General features: G+C 36.8%; 1 protein-coding gene across 1 annotated transcript in view; it reads right to left on the reverse strand.

Moving 5' to 3' along the window:
• ds (dachsous cadherin-related 1) overlaps window positions 1-8,951 on the reverse strand; it is a 247,394-nt gene extending 238,443 nt beyond the window's left edge. Inside the window, exon 1 of the mRNA XM_077431590.1 lies at window positions 7,224-8,951. Coding sequence (XP_077287716.1) covers window positions 7,224-8,951 — 1,728 coding nt within the window. The remainder of the gene's footprint in view (window positions 1-7,223) is intronic.
• Window positions 8,952-26,597: the final 17,646 nt, after the last annotated feature.

Genomic DNA, 26,597 nt, shown 5'->3' on the forward strand with positions numbered 1-26,597 from the left:
AAAAACTCACGATCATTATTGTAATATTTCAAATTCTTTTCATGGTGTTTGAATGAGCTTCTAGAATATTCACAAGCTTTCAAAACAATCCATCACGCTACGAATCAGAGAAATGAACGCCTCGAATGTATCTAGATTTGTATTAAAAAGATAAAATGGTGCACGAAGTATTTCATCATCGCGCGAGCAAGGCGAAATTAATAGAACATTAAATTTTATTTCAAAGGCATCAAAAATTAAAAAAAAACTATATGTAATAATAAAAACATATATCTATATATTGTGAGGTTGCAATATGGAAGACGTGGATATATTATTTAATAGGAATTCCGAATGATAACGTATAATTTGGATTTAATTGAAACTTACCGCTATCGTTGAGCTAAAAACAGGTCGTTCGGGCTTCGATTTTGTTTCTTCGACCCGTAATAAAATATCGATTCTAAGAACCATTCATTCGCATGTACGTGTACCGGCGTTTGCATGGGTGTGTGTGTCTACGTAACTAAACCGGCGAGTGTGTGCGCGTCTATGAAAAATTACGAAAATTTAATAAAATATAATATATAAATATACACGGCGAGCGTGTGTGAGGCACTTAATACGAACTACACATGACCGGATGAGAATTCAATTAAACTTTGATCTAATAATATTCAATTACCTATAGAAAAAAATGCTTTTCAGTACGTACGAATCGTCAAAGCCTTCATGACGTTTCCCATGTCAATATCAAACGCATACACACCTACAACAATGGATTTTAAATAGGATGGGAAATTCATGAGAGTGTATTGTATATGTACATACATAGGTATACACGTGTATGATTAATAGATGACATATTTTATTAACGCGGCGGTTTCGAGAAAGTGAAAAAAAAAACAACGTAGGCGAATACTATTTCACAATATATACATATATAAATTATGTAGCATCTTGAAAATATTAATTTTTATTAAATTTATATGGATTGTAATTGTTTTCCGAAAGCTTTTCGATTTTTCTAGTGAAAATTTCGACATGTGCATACCGTACGTACGTTCACAATCTACTTTCCGATATCATTTTTTTATACTTAAATGATAGAATCAAATCTGACACAAGTAGCATAGAAATTCGTGCAGTAGCCTGCGTTATTGGCACGTGAAATTTTCTTATATGCCATTAGTGATTTATCCGGCGTCAAAATGTGAGCCACAACAGATGCCAAGTTTGACGTACGTGAAAGCTTCTGATGGGCCAATTTACATTGAAAACATGCCCTGTCAGAATTCACTTTTTAGGCTCACATGCGTAGATATGTATATGTACATATGTGCATTCTTTCATAGATACACACGTAAAATACGTATGCACTTGTGTGCCGTTTAGTGTGCAGTCTATCTAAAATGTTAGACAAACAGCCTACGTTTTGTACACGTCGAGGTGTAGTGTGCGAAAATTGACGCAAATTGATCGTAATTATATTATTAACATGCTTGCCGTCTTCGATATGCAAATACGGCTAAAAAATGTGATGCCGGTGAATAAATTACCCGGCGTTGTATCAACCCTGAAAGCGCCGTGTAACGACGTACACCTGTACAATTAAATGTGGATTAAATTGTGAGGCTGAAGGTAAGGTCGAATTGGAGAAACAAAACCACGCTGGAAACTACAATTTTATAGCGTGTACTTTGCAGCAATAATATTATATCTTTAAAATAAAACTAAAATAAATGAAAATATATTTTTACTGTCTTTTGTTATCATTATTAATAACTTATACTGTAATCGTTTTAAATCATTAAAATATTCCAAAATTTGATTCATTACTAGTTTTATTTAACTTGAAAATCACATACGTACATATAGATATATACATATGTACATATATTGATGAAGTCAAATTTTAATAATAAAATTTTGATTCATTTACACCATGCCAGCTTGGTTGAAATTTTGCATACATCTAGGCAAATTTTTAATGACAATACAATTCTATCAAAGTTTGGGTAGATCTTCAAAACCTATTTTTCTAATCTTCGATTTGAGTTGTTATGATGGACAAATGGTATGTGTTTACTTCGTAATCATATCAATTAATCAAAATCGTGTTTTTACGATAGTCAAGGGATGGGAAATTGAGTTTTTAAAAGCGCTTAATTCGAAAACTGTTTTGACACAACAATTACTTTTAATATTGATTTACATCCATCGTTCACATCTTATTACGTTATTAGTGTTTCGCGTAAGATATTGTCGAGTTGTCGTGTGTTTGAAGTCTCGTACGACCTACGTCGAATGTAAATCAACGAGGCTTTGCCTCGTATTTTTTAAATGCAGCGGCGTACGACCCGTTTGTTTGCGCATTTCTTGAAGGTTGCGGATTAAAAGGGAATTTGTCCAACAAATTTCCGTTGTTACGAGACAGGCCTGGTCGTGAAGGGACGTCATCAACAATCCGACCAAATTATACCCCCCACACCTTCCTTCAACTTCTAATATGGCTCATACGGTGGTGTAAAATGAATAAAAAACACAGGCGCGAGAAAAAAATCGCATTTATTTACGTGTGTCCGTAACGAGCCGCCACTGAGTTATTCAGCGATAGTGTTTTTCTCACGGACGCGCGGTGCATACGAAACGCGTACAGTGGCGGCAATTAATCATGCATCTGCAACTATGCACGCAGATAACTTTTTGATGAATTTATTATAAAATGCAATTTTGTTATTGTTGCAAGCCGGCGACGCCGCATAAACGTACTTAGTCTATTCCATGTGAAACTATTAAATTCAAATTAAAAATATTGATAAATTACATTTACATCCATCTTGTGTTCTTCCCCATATATATAATAATAGTCTTTGATTAAATTTGTTACAGTAAATTAAATCATATAAATTATTCAATTGCTTATTCTGTATTAGGTCTCTAGTAGGTATGCTTGTGCTTTCAAGCTGTGAATTATATAATATATCTAGCTAATCCTGTGTAAAAAAGTGTTAAAATACAAATATTGTAAATAATATTAATGAGACGTGTAACCTTGTGCATCGCGTCCGTTTAGTTGGTGTATGCGAAATTGGACGGCGTCAAAGAATTGCACAATAAAATATAGGTAGGTATGCAACCGAAAATATACATATATGATAATATAATATGCGTGGAAGTTTCGTGTTGTCGAGCCAGGACGATTGATTATATTGTGTGGTCTTGTTGGTTGTATTTCGTGAATGAGTGGCTGCGTGATATACAGTTCTTTTTGGTAGGCCAAGCCCCGAGATAAGATCTCGGCTAACGTGGGGCGATGTTCGTACAAATTGACGATTAAATAAATACCGGACGACCCGGAGGGGTGTTGGCAAGGGGTTAGGGAACTCTCCTTTTCATGCACGGGCGTAATGAGGGCCTAAGTGCTTTTCGCAAACGCCGATGGATGCGAGGAAATGTCGACGCGCCGCCAAACCCGAGTCGTGGTCACCACTGTCGGTGCCAAAAAAATTAATTTCGCCGTGTCGCAGATTGAAATAAAAGTTAATTTAGAATTTTATTTTAAATTTACGACTCGCATATTTTAAGCTTACGCCCGAAAAAAAAAGTTAGAAGAAATTAAAAATAACAATAAAGAAGTCCATCGACAAAGGCGCGCACGCCCGGGTCAAATTTGGCCCCTGTGGCACTTCTACACCGGATCCAGCGATCATAAACAGTGGTGAGATGACAAATGGAGTTGCGTGGAAGACATTTTTTCGAGCTACCGACGTTTATAAATACCGGGATCAACACTCCTGTTACAGCCGAGAAGAGACCCACCACCACCGATGCAAACATGACCTTTTTTTATTTTTTTTAAGTTGGGTCATTTTAAAGTAGACAAAACAAATAAAAAACAAAACCGGAATAATTTTATCATTGATATTGAATGCACTATGCAATTTTTTAACTTAAATTTATTACAACATATTTAAAACACAATTTAAAAACATACACTATTCTCTATTGGAAGATCGCCTACTAACATTTTCTTGGATTCTGATAAATCTACGACTCTTGGTACCATACTAATACGTTCCCAATACAAAAAAAAATATAATACTTTAATTTAACACTTATTTTTGATTGTCGCTAAATGCTAATAATTCAATTTAAAGCTCCGGAATCCCAATGAAAAAAAAAGTGATTTTTTTTCGAATCGTCACTTTATTCTGCCGCGCCATATACAACTCGTTGTAAATCCAATTTGAAACATTGAAAATATAATGGCACCGTCATTAGAGTGTCCGCGTGGGATTATTAAGGCCGTATCGCACGTAGATATCTAAACAATGGCACAGCCGAGCAAACGTCCTCCGGGTGATTTCGAAAAGGCCAGTCAGTCAGTAAGTAGATAGTATTGATTTCAAATCCAATCATCTCGTCGCAGAGGAGAATTCGCGCTCGGGGTGCACTTTGCACACGGCGAAACTAGTTAGTGAAACTTTGCCGGCATTTGATAGCGATCTCTATTTATCTGTTCTCGGTGAGCGAACGCTCAAGCAAGCAAGGTGTCGGAGTTGGCTTTCTCCCGTAATGACTCTAGAAGAACTTCCGCACCTCTTCAGGCGTGACAACTGAACCTGCTCGATGACAAACGATATCGATAGCATGCAATACGCATGACATATCCACCGTTCATATTTATCAATTCAATACTATCTGCCCTAGATCTACGCATAATTTTATCCGAACGATATATAAAGCACATTTGCAGGTGACGAAAACGCAAACCAAATATGGTCACACATCAAATATATCTCCTATACGATGAATTTAATCAAACAAATTAATTACATTTCATATATCTACTACTATTTCATGTATGTACTACTTTGACAGGGCCTGTCAGCAAAAAATATTACAGAATTGAGACAATAATACAATAAACGCGGTTTATCTTTGTAATATTATTAAAAATAATTCCAAATTAGAAACGTTTACGTATATCTTTTACCTCATTGCGTGGGAGAATAAGTGAAATTTAGAAGATATGCGATATCATATCTACCTGCTATTATGGATCCACGCTATCCTTTCATTGATGCCATTTTGAATCGAAGGCAAAGAGGTTCATTCACGGCTGGATAAGTGCAAGAAGTCACCCAGTACACGGCCTAACGAGATCCTGCGCAACAAGTCGGACGATTGAGATAGAAGCGGAGCCTCCCACGCGAGTCTAGAGTCGCAAACGAGGGGGGGGGGGGGGCACGCGAAAGAAAATGCGAAGTGCGTCTGCAGTTGGAGAAGTGCGGCACGTACGCGTGTTTAATTTTCAATTTAGATTGTAATTTGCGATTTATTCGTCGCGGCCGAACAAAACCAAATTGCACGCGGCGAGCAGTGAGCCCCGGTCGATATTTAATTTGCGGCCGCTTGCTCCACGGCGCGTCTTCGGGCGATGCGAAAAAAGATGGATGTGTCGTGGTGCAAATGAAAGTGCCAATCCGCGGCCACGGAGCGACCAGACCTGATAAATCCTATCGATGGCAGTACGTACGTGTGCTGTTGCCATTGCCGCCGCCACCGCTGCTGCTGCCCCCGAGGCAACAACGCGTTCCAGTGACAATTCCCAGTATTACTCCCGATACGCAGATCGTCTAAGTACAAATAATTCAAAACAGACCCTTATATTCCACTTCAATATTATGGTAACCATATATATAAACCATCGTATCATTGACAAGTATATTTTTTTCGATATACATATGTATATACATATTGTATCTACTTACAATAGGTATATGTGGTTAAAATTACGAAATGAATATGAAATCAAAAGCTATGGATTATAATATAGTTACTTATAATAATACAATAGTAGTTGGTACATGTGGTGGTATGATAGTGTTAATTGGATTTGGATTTCGCACTTGCTCATAAGTACATTCATACCTACTAAGTAACCATATATCTATGTAGCGTGCTATGGAGACTTTAACTAGCGGGTAAGCGCGAAACCAAATCTCAAATACCTATGTACATACATACATATGTATGATGGATATTGCACAACAAAGATTTTAATATATTTTAATGGCCATGGTAGATACCAATCCTCACACATTATTGCAATATTTTAATAAACTGGCGATTTTAAAAATAACTTATATAATAAGTTTTAAGAACCTACATATATATTTACTTACCGAAGTGTTGGCAATTATTTACAGAATAATAAAACCTGCGTCTTTCAATGAGCAAAAGGTTTCGTCTTCGCGTAAACCGAACTTTTACAACACGCAAAAAAATTTTGATTGGTTTTCGTTCGTTTGCTCTCATTAGGGCGATGCAATCAAGCGCTTTGTAAATTCGCAAAACATATACAACGTGATTATTTGCAACTCGTTTCAGCTTAATAACGTTGAAGCGTCGATCTATATGTTCGCTCAATAATTAACATTGCGAGATTCGAGGTCAGGGAGATTCAAGCGTCCATATTCGATGTGTAAATATATCTATACACAGACGAGCCGCTCCCATCGAATGGAATGGGGTGAAATTGAGAACCGGAAACATCGTCGAGCTTTCGGGCAAAGTTCACGATTCGATGGCGACCGGAAGTGTTGACAGGCCGTCGAAGATGGGTCACCGGCGATAATCTTGGCGTTCATTAAAAACGGCAAAAAGTCTATTCATCTCCAGCGTTGAGTATGTTGCCCGAGGCGAATCTACTCGGCCGGCGGTGTTGACCCGAAACGCCGTGATCCGTCAATCACGGACGTAACGGAAGTCTGCAGGCGGCCGGGGTGAGCTCTGGCCCGATTGATTGCCTTTATTCGGCCCGTGAACCAGTGATACCACCGAATGTACACAAAATGGCTACCGAACGTGCGTGCTCAGTTTTATTTCTACGCTTGACTCTCTTTTGTTCCCAACAAACTGCCTACCGGTCAGCCAAAGATCATGTAACACAAACAGTTTTTTTTTTCAGAATGATATCATTGCTCGTTTCATTTTCAACCAGATACATATTTGTAACACAGGTTTTTTATACTAAATATTTGTTAAGATTTTTTGATCCCAAGAACTATTACATAACAGCATTAAAGTCATTCTTAATGTATCTATAGTAAACTAAGCTGTTGACAGAAATAACATTGTATTATTTAAAATGTACTCGAATAACTAATAAATACACAACGTCTAACGAACATTTAACTTAATTTGTATCATCGCATTGTATTGAAAATTTGTCTCACCTTGAGAATACAGCGTCCTCTGGTTTCGTTCTCCGGAACAGACACGTTGTAGAAGGACTGGTCGAAGATGGGCTCGTTGTCGTTCACGTCGTGAATGGTCACCAGCACTGTTGCCGAGGACGACAGTGGCGGATGTCCTCCATCCCTTGCCACCACCGTCAACCGCGGCGAAGCCTCCGTCTCACAATCGACCCGAGCTCGAGTGCTCACCAAACCAGAGCGCTGGTCAATGGTAAACCAGAGGGCGGCCGGACCGGAACCCTCCAGCGAATACGTCAACACTGAATTTGCACCCTCGTCCCGGTCTACGGCCGTCACCCGCACCACCGCCGTACCCGGCTCGGCCACTTCCGGCACACTGGCATGGTACACACCCCGGGTAAACTCAGGCGCGTTGTCGTTCACATCGGTCACCTGCAGTTTGATGGTTCGCGACGCGTGCAATGGCGGCGAACCCGTGTCCGTCGCCACAACATTCAAAGTATACGTCGGCTGCACTTCCCTATCCAGCGGCAACGACACTATCACCAAATAAATTATATTATCCCTAGTCGTCAATCCGAATCTTCCATCCCCACCAGACAGGGTCACGTTCACGTTCGAATACTCGGCCTTCGAATCGGGATCGTTCACAGATATCCTCGCCACGAACTCGCCGGGCTGCGCCGACTCTGATATCTTCGGCGTGGCGTCGTCACTCAAAAATATAACATTGATCGTAGGTTGATTGTCGTTGACATCCGTAACGCGAATCGAAACGAAAGCACTCGTCTCGAGCGGTTGCAGACCGTGATCTCTAGCGACTACGACCAGTTCATGCAACTCTTTAGTCTCAAAATCCAACGTCTTATTCACCGAAATCAGTCCCGTTTCAGGATCTATTCTAAACATTTCGGCGCGGTCACTCTGCCTCCTGTTTATCGTATATTCGACTTGGCCGTTGTCTCCGCTGTCGTTGTCAGTAGCGAAGACCTGCAAGACGCTAGTGCTGACAGTTGCATTCTCAGGAATGGTAGCCGAATAACTGCTCTGGTTGAATATCGGAGGATTGTCGTTCACGTCTTGGATTGTAATGTTGACGGTCATGCGTCCTCTCAGAGGCGGACTGCCGCCGTCCAAAGCTTCGATCACCAAGCTGTAAGCACTAGTCGTTTCCCTATCCAACAATCCGTTGATCTGTAAGTCGAGGTAGAGCACGCCATCGCGTTCCCGATGCGAAGACAGTCTGAAAGCGTTGTTGGTGTTCCCCGAGACGATGTTGTAGCGTTGGGTGTTGTACGACCCCAAATCCAAGTCCCTAGCTGGATTCAGGGTCCGTTTCACGTCGACCGGCGTGTTCTCTGGGAACTCAATGTGCATGATCGGAGAGGGGAAGGTGGGTGCGTTGTCGTTCTCGTCGATGACTCGCACGACCACTCGAATGTTGTCTCCGCTGAGGGGGATGGCCACTAGGGAGTATGAGGAGCGGGTCTCCCTGTCGAGAGGGACTCTGGTCCGTATCTCTCCGGTGGTTTGGTCGATGGCGAGGTCCGCGTCCACGGCGCTGCCCGGCACAGGGACGATGAGATAGGGTGGTCCACTGTGCGCGGCGTGCTCGCCATCTCCGATGTAGCCCACGCGCGTGCCCTGCGGGGCGCCCTCGGACACCTCGAGCTCGCGCACGTACTCGCCGCGCGCCGCCGCCAACCAAGCGGCCACCAACACCGCCCACCACCGACGCACACCCATCCTCTGCCTATCACCTATGCTTCGCCGACCTGACCATTCTCAAGTCGTCGTCTCTCTCTGAAACACAACAAAACATCCCCCCATTAGTTGCGCTGATTTTGATCCAATCGCTCATTATTGCAATCGCAAAGTCACTCAACCAGATCCAAACCAGAAACACTATTATGTACACATATGTATACACAATAATAACTTGGATCTGGCAAGTTGTATGAAAAACCGCTACGGTATCAAAGTCGGTGCGTGCGTGTGTCATACGGCAATGTTTAATCCTTTGAAGGTCTGACCGCACTATACGACAACCGAACGATCCTTCACTTCACAACAGTACGCGACCAAATATTGTTTGTATGAAATTGTATGAGACATAACGCACTGCACGACAGTCGCATGACGTAGAACGACACCTTGCGTCAAAGTTGACTATTCGACTAACTTTGACGCAATGTGTCGTTTGCGACGTGAGTGCGGGTTGTCTTTGAGTGGGGGGTTGCCTTGCGACAATTATTCTCCTTCTTCATATCGTGACTATGAAATAGTATGTAGCCATAATATTTTGGTTTTTCTCGATTGTTCTTCTTCCTCGCAAGAATGTAAGAATGTAAGAAGTATGTTAGATGAATTGAAATGGTTGGACATTAGAAATAGTCTTAAAGTAAGCACTTTAAAGTTTATATATAAGCTAGATAAGAATCTATTACCCAAATATTTTAATAATCATATAGTTAGGAATAGAGATATACATAATTATAAAACGAGAAATAGGAATAAATTAATTATAGGGAGAGTTAAGAAAGCTAAAACTGCAGGAGGTGTTTTTAACAGAGGTGTTCAAATGTATAATGCCCTTCCTGAAGGCATTAGAAGTTCTAATAGCATTGCTGCTTTCTTGAAGGGTGTTAATGGATACCTTTGTGGAAGATGTTTTATAATTTTTTGTTGTTATTTTGTATTATATGTATTAGCAGTTTTGCTATTTGAATAAATAAATAAAGATACTATAATAGCGCCCGTATCGTCGATCTTGCTCCGAGGTGCCGAACGAATGATTGACACAATTTACTGCGTAGTGTCGCATCGCTGTCGTTCAAGTGCGGTTTACCTAATATTGTCGCACACTGTTGTGAAGTATCGGATCGTTGGGTTGTCGTATAGTGCGGTCAGACCTTGAGTGCTGACGTCTTTTCTGTTGAAAGCCCGCCACGCTGAAAATTTCGCTAACATTTCCAGCTAGAATTATTTTGAAATTCAATAGAAACCAGGTATAAAAATTGTAGCTAATCCAAACAAGCCCTAGATATGTAACTACCGCTGAGGATTTCGAGTTTTGTAAAAGTGTGTTTTAGACTCTCTAAAATATCTAATTCGTTTCGTTCTCCAGCTAATTAATTAGGGATCCCAAGTCCGAATATTCGAATACATTTTATACGAACTTATCTTTTTATTTTCAATCTACAGCACATTTAGTTCTATTTGATGTTCCGGATAATGGTTCTCTTAAAACTTTAATAATATCTTCAACTTCTTAAAACTACAAATAAATAATTTAAAGCTACTATTCGATATTCGATATTCGAAATATTCAAATATATTCGATGTTTGGGATCCCTAGTGGTAATACGTCATGCCCGTTGTTGCTGGAACAGCTGGGACTTTATGTCCCTAATAACTATGTGCGTGGTAGACATCACCATTTGATGGTTGTACCGCCTGTGCTCGCACAGTTCTTTTTCGAATGGCTCCTATTCCAAGAGCTATTTGACTTCTCAATGAAATCGTTGCTGCCGTGCCTGAATGCGATATTTTCCACCTAAGTGAGCGCAGATTATCGGATATTATTTTAACATATTTATCTGGTAACCTACGCTCATCGTTATTCTCTTAATTTGAATGTGATGTATGTGTGAAATCTAATCTACTCTCTTCCATTCGGGCCTCGCAGGGATGTTTTGTATTTGTAGCTTGTTCTTATTTATCGGAACAGGCTACAGGTGCAAAACATTCCCTTATTTGTACTTTTTTTATTTTAAATTTTAATTACTATAAAGTTTATGATTATGTTAAATGCTGTATTATTTTTTACTTTTCTTTTTTTTTGTAATTTTTTGTATCTTAATTGCTTTTGCTTCTTGTTGTATCTATTAATTTTTTATTTTATTTTTTGTTTCCCTGTCTTATTTTATTTTATTATGTAGGCCATTGTGGCGCATTAGGCTCTACACAATGCCACAATGGTCAAAAGCGTTAAATAAATAGATAAATCTTACAACATTATAAAATAAAAAAAGAAGCCTATGAATGAATGTATTTTCCAAAACTAGTTCCATCTTCTTCATTGTTGTTAAAATTTAATGCTCACAATCCATAATCTAAAAGATAAATGCCAATCCATAATCTAAAAGACTCCGGAGTTAGGGATTTCCATCGAAAAATTCTGCTATGGTTATAATTTATAACCATAGCAGAATTTTTCGATTTCTGAATTTATAACTTATAAATTCAGAAATCCCGGTGTAAACCACCAGTCTTTATAAACATTGACACAGATTAGTCAGGCCGCACACCAAAGACGCATGCAGCATGCACGCTGCAAATACTTCAGGATGCATTTATTAAACCCATATATTTGAATGGTAGCACGCACACTGGGCAAAACATTTGCTGCGCGACGTAGTATGAAAAATAAATGTTTCCTGAAACATTTGCAGAGTGCATGCTGCATGCATCTTTGGTATGCGACCGGGCTAATCCGAATAATGTGGCTCCATTGGACCCACTCGCCTCTTAAAATTTCAATAACTGAACAATAGCAAAAAAAATTGGTTTAATATCCTTATTCTACTTCCTCTATTGACCAATTACCTTATTTATTTAGCATAATAAAACATTTTAAGACTTACACGTTCGTCAGAAAAAAATAAATCAAATTTTTGCAACGCAACCGCATACAATGGTCCATTGTACCCACTATAAGCAATTACTATGGGATGATGCTTGTTCAAAGTTCTACTGCATTTTATTACATTAATTGACAAATAGTAAGTATAATTGAAGAAAAAAATAAATAAAAAGATAGCATTATATTGGACCATCACTGATTCCATTCATCTACACAATTATGAGTCGGAATGAATTTTGGAAATCAATTTCGACAATATGTTATAAAAATTCAATAAGTATGGAATACAATTAAGTTATTTTAAGTATGCAATTTTACCACCAAAAGACCACATGCGGCCCACGAACCAAAGGTTAATATCACAACCGTAACGTGAGCAGTTATTTTAATTGACATATATAATTTATTTTTATTTTTAATCAAAATAATACCCGTATAATATAGAACTACATACATAAGTCAACTATCTTACTTAACTTTTCCAAAATGGAATTTATTATTTTGAATTATAATATATTTTATTAAATCAATATAAATCGTATTATGACTTTTATAATCAATTATCCTTCATATAAAACCATAATAAACAATAAAACACTTAAAAAAGCAGGCCGATGTATGCAAGAGTCCAACAGACCCACCATATCCGTTTGTGTTTTGAGATCGTATTATAATAAAACGATGAATTTCAGACATCTAATTAATTGTATAAAAATGTTTTGAATCCTCGAAATACCCAAGCCTCATGTCGTATGTCGCTACGATAAATGGTCGCAATTTTTGCTGCGACAACTTGCTCAACAGATCGCTGCATCTACGGGCCTATAGTTACTTTAAAGAAAATACAACTTAATGTAATCTGATGCAAACGATTACAGTGGACTATCTGTCTCTATGACAACGTATAAAATAAATTAACATTTATGTCTTAAAAGAGTGCCGCCGTAAGAGTGTGAACCAATGAGATGCGTATCTAAATTCCAAGTTTGACATTTTATGGGGACATATGCAGTACCTACATACATATATTGAATTATCCGTTTTTAAAAATAGAATATAGCAAATAATAGATAGACTTAGATATATGTAATTAACAATTGTTGAATAACGCCAAAATATAATCATTGATTTGCAAAACGCGATCCATTTACATAAAAATCGTGTACATATTAGATGGTTATTGATAGGTTTAGATTTTATCCTCAATATGATTTAACTTTGTCATACAACACCGTAACTAGGAATTAAATACCTCTGATAAAATTACTATAAAACTTTTAAAACGTTACTTCAAAATCTTTTTTAGCTGATAATATGGAAGAGGTATGATAAGGTATAAAGTTGGATAGTTAGTGAATTTATTGCCATCCTAAAACTATTAAACTCGCATTAACGCAACCGATAGTCACTTATAAATAGACAGATGAACCATTACATACATTAATGGATTGATATCAGGTAAATATTTTTTAAAAAAATTACAAAATCAGAAAACATTAGTTTTAATAAAATTTAACATACAACCTCTAAATTTACTTATCAATTTTGAATTGATAAAATTTTATTAGTTCCAGTACTTTTTAGGTTTTAATTTTGTCACACAAGAAGTTATGATCTCATTATGTCAAAATGAACACGGGACACCTCAAGTCTTATCGTCAAACGATAAGAACACTATAAGCAGATTATCTAAAAATCTCCAACGTTCTGTTTATATTTATTTACACCGCGATACGTAGGCACCCATACAACGAGATCTCGTTAAATTGAATTTCGATTTCTCACACGATCCCTATAAAGCTATCGACATAATGCATCTCATCTAGCGGCCGATCGACGAGGGATGGGGGGAGAGGCAGGGGTAAGGATAAAGAGTTTCATCTACCCACGGGATCAAGTGCCGTGGAAAATACAATGAATAAACACGTTGACAACGAAAATAAACCCGAGCAAGTATAAAAAAAGTGAATAAAGCCCCGAGAACGACCGTCGAGGCAAGATCGATCACTATAGTCGGTATCTTGGCAGCGATCTAACACCTTCTGCGGACTGCGGTCAAATGTTAGCCCTCCGTTAATGCGACCCGAACCTCTCCCCGACAGTTTAAATTGTCAATGCGCTCGTTTGCGCCGAAAAGTGCATTTGATAAATGGACCCGGGACGGATGAATCATCGCACACGCTGAAGATGACATTTTTGGCGCAGGCCATCGACTGATCGGTCGGCCAACATTGTATTCGAGATATTAATTAGGCGACGCCTCGAGCCACCGAATGACTGACAGCGACTGCCCAGATCTGCGTAATGCTTCGAAAAGTGCGCATTTGGGTCGCCGGAGATATTCAAGAGATATCATTGAACACGTGCCCCGAGATTATCTCCGCGAAAGATAATGGTAGACGAGAGTCGGAGCGCACAATTAGAGCCGAATGGAAAGGAGCGAAGGAGTCCGCAGATACGCTGCGAAGATAGATAGAAACCAGATAGCGAGCAACAACTGCCAATTGCTGACAAAGCCCTGGTGGTATGTTTTACTTCTTGTTTATTTTTTTTCAATGTTACTTCTTCACTTCAGACAGAAGAATGACACAAAAGGCCGCAAATAACACTTGTACACACGCTTTTATCCGCTTATTAGCAAAGGTACGATCAGACATTGGAAAAGTTACGGCGGTGTCAACCCAACCACATATACGTATAGTAATTGCGAGTGAAGTGCTTATTATGAAAAAATACATATTTACAATTTTTTTCAATATCCATCCATTTAGTTTCGCGGAAAAAATTATAAGGATCTAATTTTTTTATTGTTTGTTAATTTATAATCTTTTTTGTATCCATAATTTATTTAAATACATACCTACATACTAAGCATTCATATATGTTTATTGAAACTCTTTATTATATTTAATTTATTAAACAATTTTGCAATTCAACTCATTTAATAATTAAAATAAAAAAAAATTGTCTAGTAATTTATTTACTTTTAATATATTATTGAATAATTTAATATGCCACTAACCCATACGATGATATTTCATCGGGCTTATCACTAGTAATAGCATAATAGCACATTGCAGTTATAAACTATACTTACATTCATATATGTATGTTCATTTGTATATTATGTATCTATTGTACAAACACCGTTTAATTCAAAAATTGTAGTCGACTAAATATAAAAATTATATTTGCAGTGGATATTATGACGTACTATATAAAACTAATAGTAATGAAAACTATTTATATCAATTAATTATATGTTTGTATGTATAAACTGTGTATTTATATGTAGACTAAAAGTCACTATCCATGCTAAATTTTCGTATTTCGTACGAAATATAGATATATATTTTTTCCAAATATTTTAGAAGAATTCTTAGAAAATAAAGTGAGGCGAATAGATAAATGGCGCAGAACATTAAACGAACGCAACAAAATAACTAAATATCCTTCGGAGATAATTTGAAAAGGAAAATATCTTCCCTTAATAAAAGTATACAACCGGAGAGTATTAAAACTTGCATTTCGGAGCACTTTATTTAGTCAGAGACTCTTATTTGAGCTCAGCCGCTTTTTATAATGCCTTTTAAAATTATAAAATGTAAACGCTATGAAACACATCAACAAAAAAAGCAACTCAAACGCGATGCCGTCGCATCGGAGGGATTATCCAACACTTTTATTGTGTTCAGGTAAGGGAGTTGTTATTGTATTCACTAATTATCGCCGACATTTCCGAAAATTTTTTACACCTTAAACGAAATACAAAAGACCCACACGCATACATGCAATCGTATATTTGTTTAAATGCCCTGCATTTTCACCGTTATTTTGGATCATCTCGAAATATTATTATCGACAATAATACTCACATACCACTGAATGTACGCACTCGTTTAGTAACAAACACTTATGAAGGCATTTCCGTAACGTTAGTCGGTTCTAATGATGGGACATAAATCTTTCGTTGTTGTTACAACACTGAAAATTTAATGCTCGCATGTACGAATAGTATATTTTCCTATGATTTTTCGTATCGTAATAGTGCAGCGATGAATTATTACACTTTACTATATACGTACGCACACGCTTATATTTTTACATAATTAACATTTCTTTACCGGAGAGTTTGTGTACGGGTCTGATTTAAAAAGCCACCCTACAGCTACGGACTACTAGTTTTTACATCCTATAATTACAAAAAAGAAAAACGCTGATGATCCGAAAACACAGATGGTATTATAGATATTAATATTCGATTATTCCGATGAAATATTAACCCTTTTATTGAGGCAAGAACATTTTAACGACCGTTTTTATGCGGCATTCTTCAACAACGAACGACGAATACAATCGAACGCTCATTAATCGAATTTTTATACTATAAAATAAATTTCCGAACGAGTGAAAATCTCGGCACTACTACACATATCTACATTTAATTGTGGACAATATTAACGATCGAACGACACAATTTCAAAATCCTTAAACAGCGTTGCCGGTATCAATATGCGCGACTGCACTTTAAAATGTCGAGTAACGAGCTTGTACACACAAGTACAGATGTTTTCATTAATTAAAAACGACAACGGCAAAGCAATCGCTTCTGTTTTATTTTCCGACTCTTTTAATTCGAACGAACCGAGATTAGTTTTCAACGGGGTCGATGCAAGCTGCGTTCATTAAATACGATAAAAATAATTTTCTTCGGGTCCCGTACAAGAGCAAAATGTACACGGCCGACCTGTCGCTTTGAAGGATTTCAAATTACCTGGGACAGGTAATCTCCCAAGTGGTTATTAGATGTATTTATGGAGCAGCGAGGATACACCTACTATGGCATAGCATAGCCGGGCCAAATGAGGGGACCGGGAGGCGGAAGACTGAGACGCGGGAGGGGGACTTTTTCATTATGAGCGAGGGATCGTACGTATAAAAAGGGATCCGTGTTCGATATTCCGAACCGAACGGACCCCGAAAATAATGACCTAAGACAAACCCCGTTTTCGTCCCGCTGAAAAAAAAAAAAATAAGCCCGTGGTCCGATTATTTGTTACCTGGCTTTTCACCCTGTCTATTGTGTTCAGTGGCGTGCGTATATAATAAGGATAAAAGACGGCGATAAGCGAACGTGTTTTCGAAATAATGAATAATTCTCTACACTTGTCAAACGATGCATAGCCGTCGAGTTATCTCGTTAAAAGTCATTAGCGCACGTGAATTTCGTTATATTTTAAATTTTTTAAACACTCACTGATCAACGCGAGATTCCAACAAGCTTAAAAATTTAGGCGCCATTTTTGACAGCGAAATTTAATTCATAATGTCTCACATTGATTTACATACATAAGCGCAACGAAATTGAACTTTCAATACTTTCATACTACAATCCTAAACCCATTTCAACGAAATGATAAAAAAACTATACTACGTATATAAACAAAATATAATAGTTTATTGATATTTTTACTTTAATTTTATGTAGCGATAAACACGTTCGGTTAGGATTTTACAAACTTGTACAAAATTTAAATCCACAGTATTTACCGCGTATTGGTACACTAAAAAGCGATTCTTTATTCAAAATTACTTCAATAAATTTAATCACTTAATGATTTCACATAAAAATTCATTAAATAATCGTCGTGCGATTGCCGCCGAATTTTCTACAACGACTTCATACCGAAAAAATTGTTTCCTCGTATACATACAAATGTACATGCAAAGCACGATATTTTCCGCAAAATTGGAATTCTTTCAATTCGATCGGACCGGGGATAACGTTTCGTTTGCGCGCGCGAGTAAATTAAATATTTTAAATTTCAAAATTCGAAGTCGACCGACGGATCGGTCGATTATGATTTCACGAAACAAAAATAATATGTAAATACAATCCATAACTTGAACATCAACGTTACAAGAATGCGAGTTTTTACTGCGGATTACTGTAACCAATATCAAATAAAATAGATTAAACAACAAATAGTTGCACAAATATGCGATATTTCGAAACGAACACATTCACTTCAAATTTACGTTTACCTCTAACAAATGAATTCGATCGAATGATACGTACGATTTGACATAAATAAACTCGCTTCATTATTATTCTATTTAATATGTATAATAATGCATATTGTAAACGATTCAGATATATATAGAATCCGCAGAATGTTCTATGTTTTAAATTAAATCGAAAAAAAAAAACAAAAACGTATTCGCTAATTAAATAAACTTTGTATGCAACTAAAAATTTTCCTAGGCATATTTTGAATTTTATTACCGGTATAAATACACATTTTATCGACTGTTTAACAAGTCCACAAAATGTATTGTATGTAGACACAGCTATGCAATATTCGCGTATTTTCATCGGAATTTTGATCAAAATTGTACAAGCACGAAACTTTCATTGTCACGCGCTTCTACACACTCGTTGATTACAGAATCAGACGACACATCGATTTCAAGGCTCATTCTATTTATTTATATCTGTCATTTTAGCTATATAGCTAATTTAATACATTTTCTATTTTTACTCAAATACATTCTTAATTACTTAAATCTAAAATTGTATATATGTATGTATATATATATACTAAATTTATATGCACTGTCTCTCACAGAGGTGTCTGTCTCCTTGCACCTCGCAAGAATGCGTCAACTGTCTTAGAAGACCTGACACACTCAGGGAGGGCACTGTACATGAGCCCACCCCTGTGAAAGACATCGCCAGCTGTCTTCTTTTGATTCTGAGCAAGTCGAACCCACTGCAGCAGCTTTGGACCGAATCTACCACCGTGTCATCCGACCACACTCATCCGGAGGGCCTCGCACACAAGTCATATACCGATCTGCTTTTTTTTTTTGTTTTACCGCGGGTCAATCATCACCGACTATGACGACGATCAATCTGGCGGATTATGTTGTAAAACGCCGACGGCACGCCGGCCACAAAACGTAAAACGATTGCAAATTGTAATGTCGAGGAGGAGAGGAGAACGAGAGAGCGCCGGTCGGGTTCAACGCGCTCACCTCTCCGTATAAACAACACACACCGGCCGCGGAGCGACGGCAACAGAATCTACTACTCCTCAGACACCGTAGACACACGCATAGGAGGACACACGCATTCCGGAGAGCACTGATACGTATGTATACTACATGCATATATAGTAGTATACATATGGCGAATATGTAAACGATAATAACCTCGAACGAAACACCATCGACGAACTATCGAAAGATCACTCAGTTTTAAAGTGTCACACGCGGGGCGATGCGATGTCTTCACAACACTAGCGCATGCCGCGGGTTCCCTCCGGTCCTCCGACACTGACACTGGAGGCTCTGGAGGACTATTCGCGCCCGTCGAGCGACTCTCGAACTTCGGTCCGCGGATTTTCGCGAGGGTAGGGGTTTGCGCAGCTCGGGCCGCCGTCGCCCTGCGGTCGTCCGGAAGTCGTAGTGTTAAAAAGTATCGCGAACGGCAAGTGACGCGCTCCTCCGGCAAGCACGCCAACGAGACTGCGGCGGCCGGCTCGAAGCTGCCGCAGGAACAGGTTCCGAAGGAGCCCCCTCCCCTCTCCTCGTGCTCCCCCCTTCCCCCTCGGTTTTACCTTTCCTCTCGCCCCCCTCTCGGCCGTCGGTCCCCCTCCCCCGCCCGTCGCCCCACCCCCCCCCCCTCTCGGGTAGGCCGCGCGGGAACTTCGAATTCCCCGGTTGCACTTGCCGCCCGCTCAGGTATGTGGCGGCCGAGGATTTTTTCGCGGAACGCAACTTCGGAATATTCGGGAGGGTTTATTCGCTAGAGGAGGGATATGCGAGAGGCGCGGGGATACGTTTAATTGGACTAATTAGGCGAGGTTTTGGCGGGTGTCCGTCGTCTGGCCTTTTGGCACGTTTCCGTCTCGGACGGCCGGAAAAATTACACACGAATTTTCCCGATCTATGTAAGTATGAAAAATACGCACGAAAACGACAACTGAACAAATGATAATTGTTTCGTTGCTGTATAGCAAGAGTTATCAACCGGTCGATCGCTGAACAACAATTAGTCGATTTTAATAATCACGACGAAGTTGAGACACATCACAAAGATTTGACGATTCACATCGAAGTAAGGTGGATATGTTTTTGTTAGGTTTCGACAGTTATTACTAGAGCTAGGACCGGAAGCGTGCTTTTTCCAGGAAACATGGCAAACTACAAAGCTAGAGAGCATAAAAAAAAAGGTTCATCATAAAGCAAAGTTGGTCCGCGCTTTAGTTATTACCTAAAATAAGAACATTTTTAATTAGGGGAATGGATAATAGTGCGAACTATGTATATAAATATGTATGTATACATATATACAAACGTTTCCGTGTCTGACGGTCGGAAAAATTACGCACGAATTTTCCCGATCTATGTAAGTATGAAAAATACGCACGAAAACGACAACTGAACAAATGATAATTGTTTCGTTGCTGTATAGCAAGAGTTATCAACCGGTCGATCGCTGAACAACAATTAGTCGATTTTAATAATCACGACGAAGTTGAGACACTTCACAAAGTTTTGCCGATTCACATCGAAGTAAGGTGGATATGTTTTTGTTAGGTTTCGACAGTTATTACTAGAGCTAGGACCGGAAGCGTGCTTTTTCCAGGAAACAGGGCAAACTACAAAGCTAGAGAGCATAAAAAAAAAGGTTCATCATAAAGCAAAGTTGGTCCGCGCTTTAGTTATTACCTAAAATAAGAACATTTTTAATTAGGGGAATGGATAATAGTGCGAACTATGTATATAAATATGTATGTATACATATATACAAACGTTTCCGTGTCTGACGGTCGGAAAAATTACGCACGAATTTTCCCGATCTATGTAAGTATGAAAAATACGCACGAAAACGACAACTGAACAAATGATAATTGTTTCGTTGCTGTATAGCAAGAGTTATCAACCGGTCGATCGCTGAACAACAATTAGTCGATTTTAATAATCACGACGAAGTTGAGACACATCACAAAGATTTGACGATTCACATCGAAGTAAGGTGGATATGTTTTTGTTAGGTTTCGACAGTTATTACTAGTCACCGGACCCAGAAGGTGCCACGTATTGTTCAAAGGTTGTAAATGCATTGTTAAAGGATGGATAGCACTGTGACTATCCGGTGTCTAGTTATTACTAGAGGTAGGATGTATGTTCCATTGTTGTAAATCCTTTGTAAAAAGGGTTCGGCAAACCTTTAACAATGCATTTACAACCTTTGAACAATACGCGGCACCTTCTGGGTCCGGTGACTAGTTATTACTGGAGCTAGGACCGGAAGCGTGATTTTTCCAGGAAACAGGGCAAACTACAAAGCTAGAGAGCATAAAAAAGGTTCATCATAAAAATGAACAAAGCTCGACGAACAATGAACAAAGAACGGCGCAAAGTTGGTCCGCTCTTTAGTTATTACCTAAAATAAGAACATTTTTAAACAGAGGAATGGATAACAGTGCGAACTATGTGTATAAATATGTATGTATACATATATACAAACGTTTCCGTGTCTGTCGGTCGGAAAAATTACGCACGAATTTTCCCGATCTATGTAAGCATGAAAAATACGCATGAAAACAACAACTGAACAAATGATAATTGTTTAATTACTGTATAGCAAGGGTCGATTCCTAAGCAACATTTGGTCGATCTTAATAATTACGATTGTGAATTTTGAAAATGATTTCCATATTTTGAAATCAAATATAAAAATAAAAGGTTCTATTGCACGTAAAGCGTTTCGGAAAAGAACATTTTTAATTATTTTGGATGAAGTTGAGACACATCACAAAGATTTGCTGATTCACATCGAAGTAAGGTGGATATGTTTTTGTTAGGTTTCGACAGTTATTACCTGAAATAAGAACATTTTTAATTGATAGAAATCGTGCGACCTATGTATGTACATATCTTCAAAATAAGGAATGCCTTTTAAAATGAGAAATATTGGATCAATTAAACAAAAAGATCTTATCGACGTATTTTTAGTATGCAAAAAATCTATCAGAACTATTAGAAAATACCTATATGTTGGTTATTTTTAAAATAATTGAATAAGAAAATATAATATGATATAATAGATACGATTTCCAATACGGGGCCCCTTTAGTAGTCCAGGCCCTGGAACTTTACCCCGGCTCCCCCCCCCCTTCTCATTGGCCCTGCCTCTATAATATGAGCTCTTAAATATGAATGAAAATTGAAATAAATTTATAAAGTCTAGCAAAAACCATTGCAATGATTTTTCCAACGGATGAGGGAAATTTGGAATTACAGGTGATTGAATTGCAAAATGCCGTTACGTTGACAACATTGATATCATATTATATTGAATGACATGTATTGAATTCTGAAAAATACTGATATTTAAAGGACGTTTATGACAAAAAAAAACAAATATATTAAAATTGTTTTGTTTCTGCAGTTATTCAAAGATATTTTGCCTTTTAAAATGAATATTTTTAACTTTCAAGTACCAAAAAAGTCGATCGCCATGAAAATTCAGATGAAAATAAGCTCCCAACCTCAAAAAGGTTGGTTATCCTTGATGTATAGCATTACAATAGACAATAGAATAGTAAAAGTAGTTAGATAGTATTTACATCAAGCTCAAATCATTGACATGTTTAGTAATAAAGAAGATGAAATAAAGAGACGTATGAAATTAGGATGGAGTACATTTGGGCGAATGAATGCCGTTTTCAAATCTAAAATACCACTGTGTAAGTACTTTTTTTACGTGGTGAATTACGCCTGAAATATATTGTTTACATAATGAATCACGGCATTTTACGCAAGACGTCTATAGCTGTCACCCACGGATAAAGGGATAAGATCCAGCGAACTAATTGAAGTATAGAACGTTGTATGCTTAGCATAACGAGGAGAGATAGAAAACGAAATACATGATAAATGTGATTGATATAATTGTGAGAATAAAGAGATTGAAATGGAAATTAGTTGGTCACGTAACTAGAAGAACGGACGATAGATGGACGAAAGAATTGTTCAAATGGTACCCGAGAGAATGTAAAAAGGTGCAAGAAAGGCAACATCAGAAAAATGTATGAGATGAGATGGATGAGAGTTTCCCAAAACAGAGACGAATGAAAGGGTGTTTAAGAGGTCTTCATCCAGCAATGGATAGCGAATGATTGCGAATGATGATGATGATGATGATGATGAAAACTATCACAACATCTAATTAATTTAGACGAGTGCACAATTTCTTGGGTGAATTAATTAAAGGCTTTCACTAACACCAGAAATTTCAACGATTGATTTAATTGAAAGGCTCAAATAGGTACTTGTTAAATATTTTCTATTCTTGTTTATTATTGGATGCATAGTAGAGCTTATATTTGGGCAAAGTTTCACCCAATGGATCCAGACCAAATAAGTCATTTTTATTACCTCAATTTGACAGATTTTTTTGTACAATATCAGAATAACATTGAATTTTATGACAAAAAATAGTCTGTGTGACTAAATTTCATCAGAAAAAACTATAGATATATGTATATGTGTGAGTATATTCAAAAGCTTAAATCGAATATAATTAATGAAAAAATTGCATTGTAATTTTGTAATACGATGATTGTAGAAAACAATTGCGTTTCTATTTATTAAATTTAAATAAAAGTTTTCATTTGTTTATATTGACATATGTATAATAAAGTAAAAAATTTCACCTTTACATAGTTATTTATACGCAAATGATAAGTAGTAAATGTACGCCTTTCATAGATGATTGACAGAAAATTGCAAATGAAAATATGTGCAATTCAAAATGAATTGGCTAGTCTAAAAAGATTTTACTTCGACAGTCACAATAATTTATCGAATTTGATTATGATTTCTTTGAGTTGATATTTTTTCAATATATGTGGAAATATTACTATTAGATGTTTATAAATATAAAATGGATTAAAAAGTTTAGCAATATAAGTAATAAATACCAGGATAATTTGGAAAATAAAATGAGGAAAATCGCCGATGGCAATAAAACTGCTGGTTAAGAAACATTGAAATAAACAAAAGAAATATTATTTTATTGCGTTTATTATTTTAAATAAAACACTTAAGTCTCATTAGGCATGATATGTAAAAAAATAAAATTGCAATACAAAAAGACACACAGGCAATGAATGCACTTTTTATTTATTATGGCAATTATATATAATATTATATCTATACATATTATACCTATACACTGGGAAACTGTATAAATTATGAGCATTCGTATAAAATTATATGTCCACAAATTTGATTGGTTTTATTAAAATTTTCAGTTTTATTACTGAAATGTAAAGCCAATTTGCGTATTGCAATTATTATGATGAATCAACCCCTTTTTAATCGGAAATACGGAACATTTAGAAACAATTTTAAATTGGAAATAAAGAATATTAATCTTAAATAATATAAATAAGTTAATAAAATTAAGTTCAGCTTTCTATTATATCAAATGCATGTCGATCTCATTGAAAAAGTTCAAAGGCGTTTTACACGACATTTGGCATGTAAATTTAACCTAAATGTTTCATTAAAGACATATGACGATAGACTGGAATATTTTAATATGGATAACTTATGTACATATATGTACATAATAAAAGAAAAGTTGCTGATCTAATTTTGTTATACAAAATTATAAATTCATACATGGATACTTATATTTTTGAGGATATCAAACTGAATGTAAAAATTAAGGACACGAGGTCCACCACTCTTTTTTCTTTGCCTTTCAGTTGTGGATATGTCGCCTTCATGATAGTATGAAAGAATGTTCTGATCTATTTTCTTGCATTATGTTTACTTTTAGGGCTGAAGTTAGAAGTCATATATGCAATGGTGTAGTGCTAAATAAAAAAGTAAGAGGTCGGTGTTTAATTTTTACGAACACCCTCCCCCCGCTTTTTTCGTTACTTACAAAATATGTATCCTAATATTGTTAGTACAAATATTCATAAAAAATCAAATGCTAATTAACTCGAAGAGTCAATCAAAGTGGTCTGAATAATGCGTATTATTTTTTGCAATATAATATACAGTTCTGAAAATTTTGCTAGATGATTCGATTTCGGCATCATTCAGTGTCTATAATTTTTTCAATGGATTGTCGTTGGGCTGTTTTTAAAATTTTTTCTGCTCTCAAATGAGCATTTAAGTGAAGATACGGTAGTAGTCACCAAATGTTAAAACGAGAGTCTGCTCACAATATTTGGTTTACAAAATTTTATATGAAATATAAGCAAAAATATTTTGTATTGTACTAGAAATCACATTTTTATATCAAAGTACCGGGGCGGCGACCTGGCCCGACTACACCACTGCATATATGTGGCTAATATGTAATTTGTATCATCAATATTTTATAGTTGTTATTATATTTACAGTTTAGTTTAGTTATTTGTTAGATTTACTTTTTATTCTAGTATTTTTAAATTTTTTTTTTCTGTATGTAGATATGCCTTGTGAAATAAAATAAAACAAGTTGAAAATAGACATCGACCGCAAAAATATATTAAATCGTATTATAACGTATTGTATAAAGAACGAGAACGGCAGCTGTATAACGAGCCGTAGATCTGCAGCTAAATTACCGACTGTAGATGGAAAATGGTTAATTAAGTGGTTTTGAGCTCATCTTGTACATTTCTTTATCTTGTCATACTTTATCATTAAATCGACCCGTTAAACGTATTTAAAATCGATCGTGAATACGCCAACACCTATAATATTCTCACTTTTCGCAATAAAATCGCTCCACTGCTGCGACACAAGCGAATCGATTAATAATTTTCATATAAAATTCGACATTGGCGGACTATTTTGCACGCGATTTTGGATGGTTTCCATTGTGTATTTGAACCGAATTAAATTCAAGAATCTTCCGCGCCGCTGACAAGTTTCAGTCGATGCTCCTCAGCGTACCTATGTACATCATTATCTACTGTTATTTTATTTACTTGCCGTGTGTAATTATTTTCAGCTATAATGATATTTTATTGCACGGAGAAATAAAAGAAACTCATTTTTTACGGTTTAATTTGATAAAATGCCATAAAAAAACTAGCCGCTGTAAAAAGCCGTCGAAAATGATTGCGGAAAAAAAACCCATACGTAGTTCGAGGCCTCTTACATGCGTGTAGGGACGATCGTGCTCGCACTCAACTCGTTCTTGCTCGTCAGCAATAGCGCTAATTGTAAGTGACTTTGGCGTATCATACGACTGTCAGTAGTATTACTAAAAGCGTTAAAATACAATCAAGAAATCACTTTCATAGAATTTTCCAATTATTTTCATAAATTGCGTTGAAATTCAAATTGTATCGATTTTTTTTCATGTACCTCCTCACATTTGCAATGAAATTCAAATATAAATGTGTTCGTATAGAGTACTATTTTCATGCTTCGATTCATTAAAAAGAGTATAAATTGAATTAAATGAAGTTAAGAGTACAAAGTATCCGAGCAAGATAATAAAAACCGGTATATCAGTCAGTAGTTCTAAACTAGTCTCGTTCACAAGCAAAATTAGTTTTTAAAATTGATTTCTTAAATTTAATACACGACGAGAGTATTCATAAAGTTTAAATTTATGCGTAAAATAAAATAAAGTTTGCCGGCGGGTAATATGGCAATATTATTAGGATATTGCATACAAGAAAGCTGCTATGTCTGAGGTAAATTCAATACCCAAATGA

Source organism: Arctopsyche grandis, chromosome 5, assembly GCF_051622035.1.
Source record: "Arctopsyche grandis isolate Sample6627 chromosome 5, ASM5162203v2, whole genome shotgun sequence".
NCBI lineage: Eukaryota > Metazoa > Arthropoda > Insecta > Trichoptera > Hydropsychidae > Arctopsyche > Arctopsyche grandis.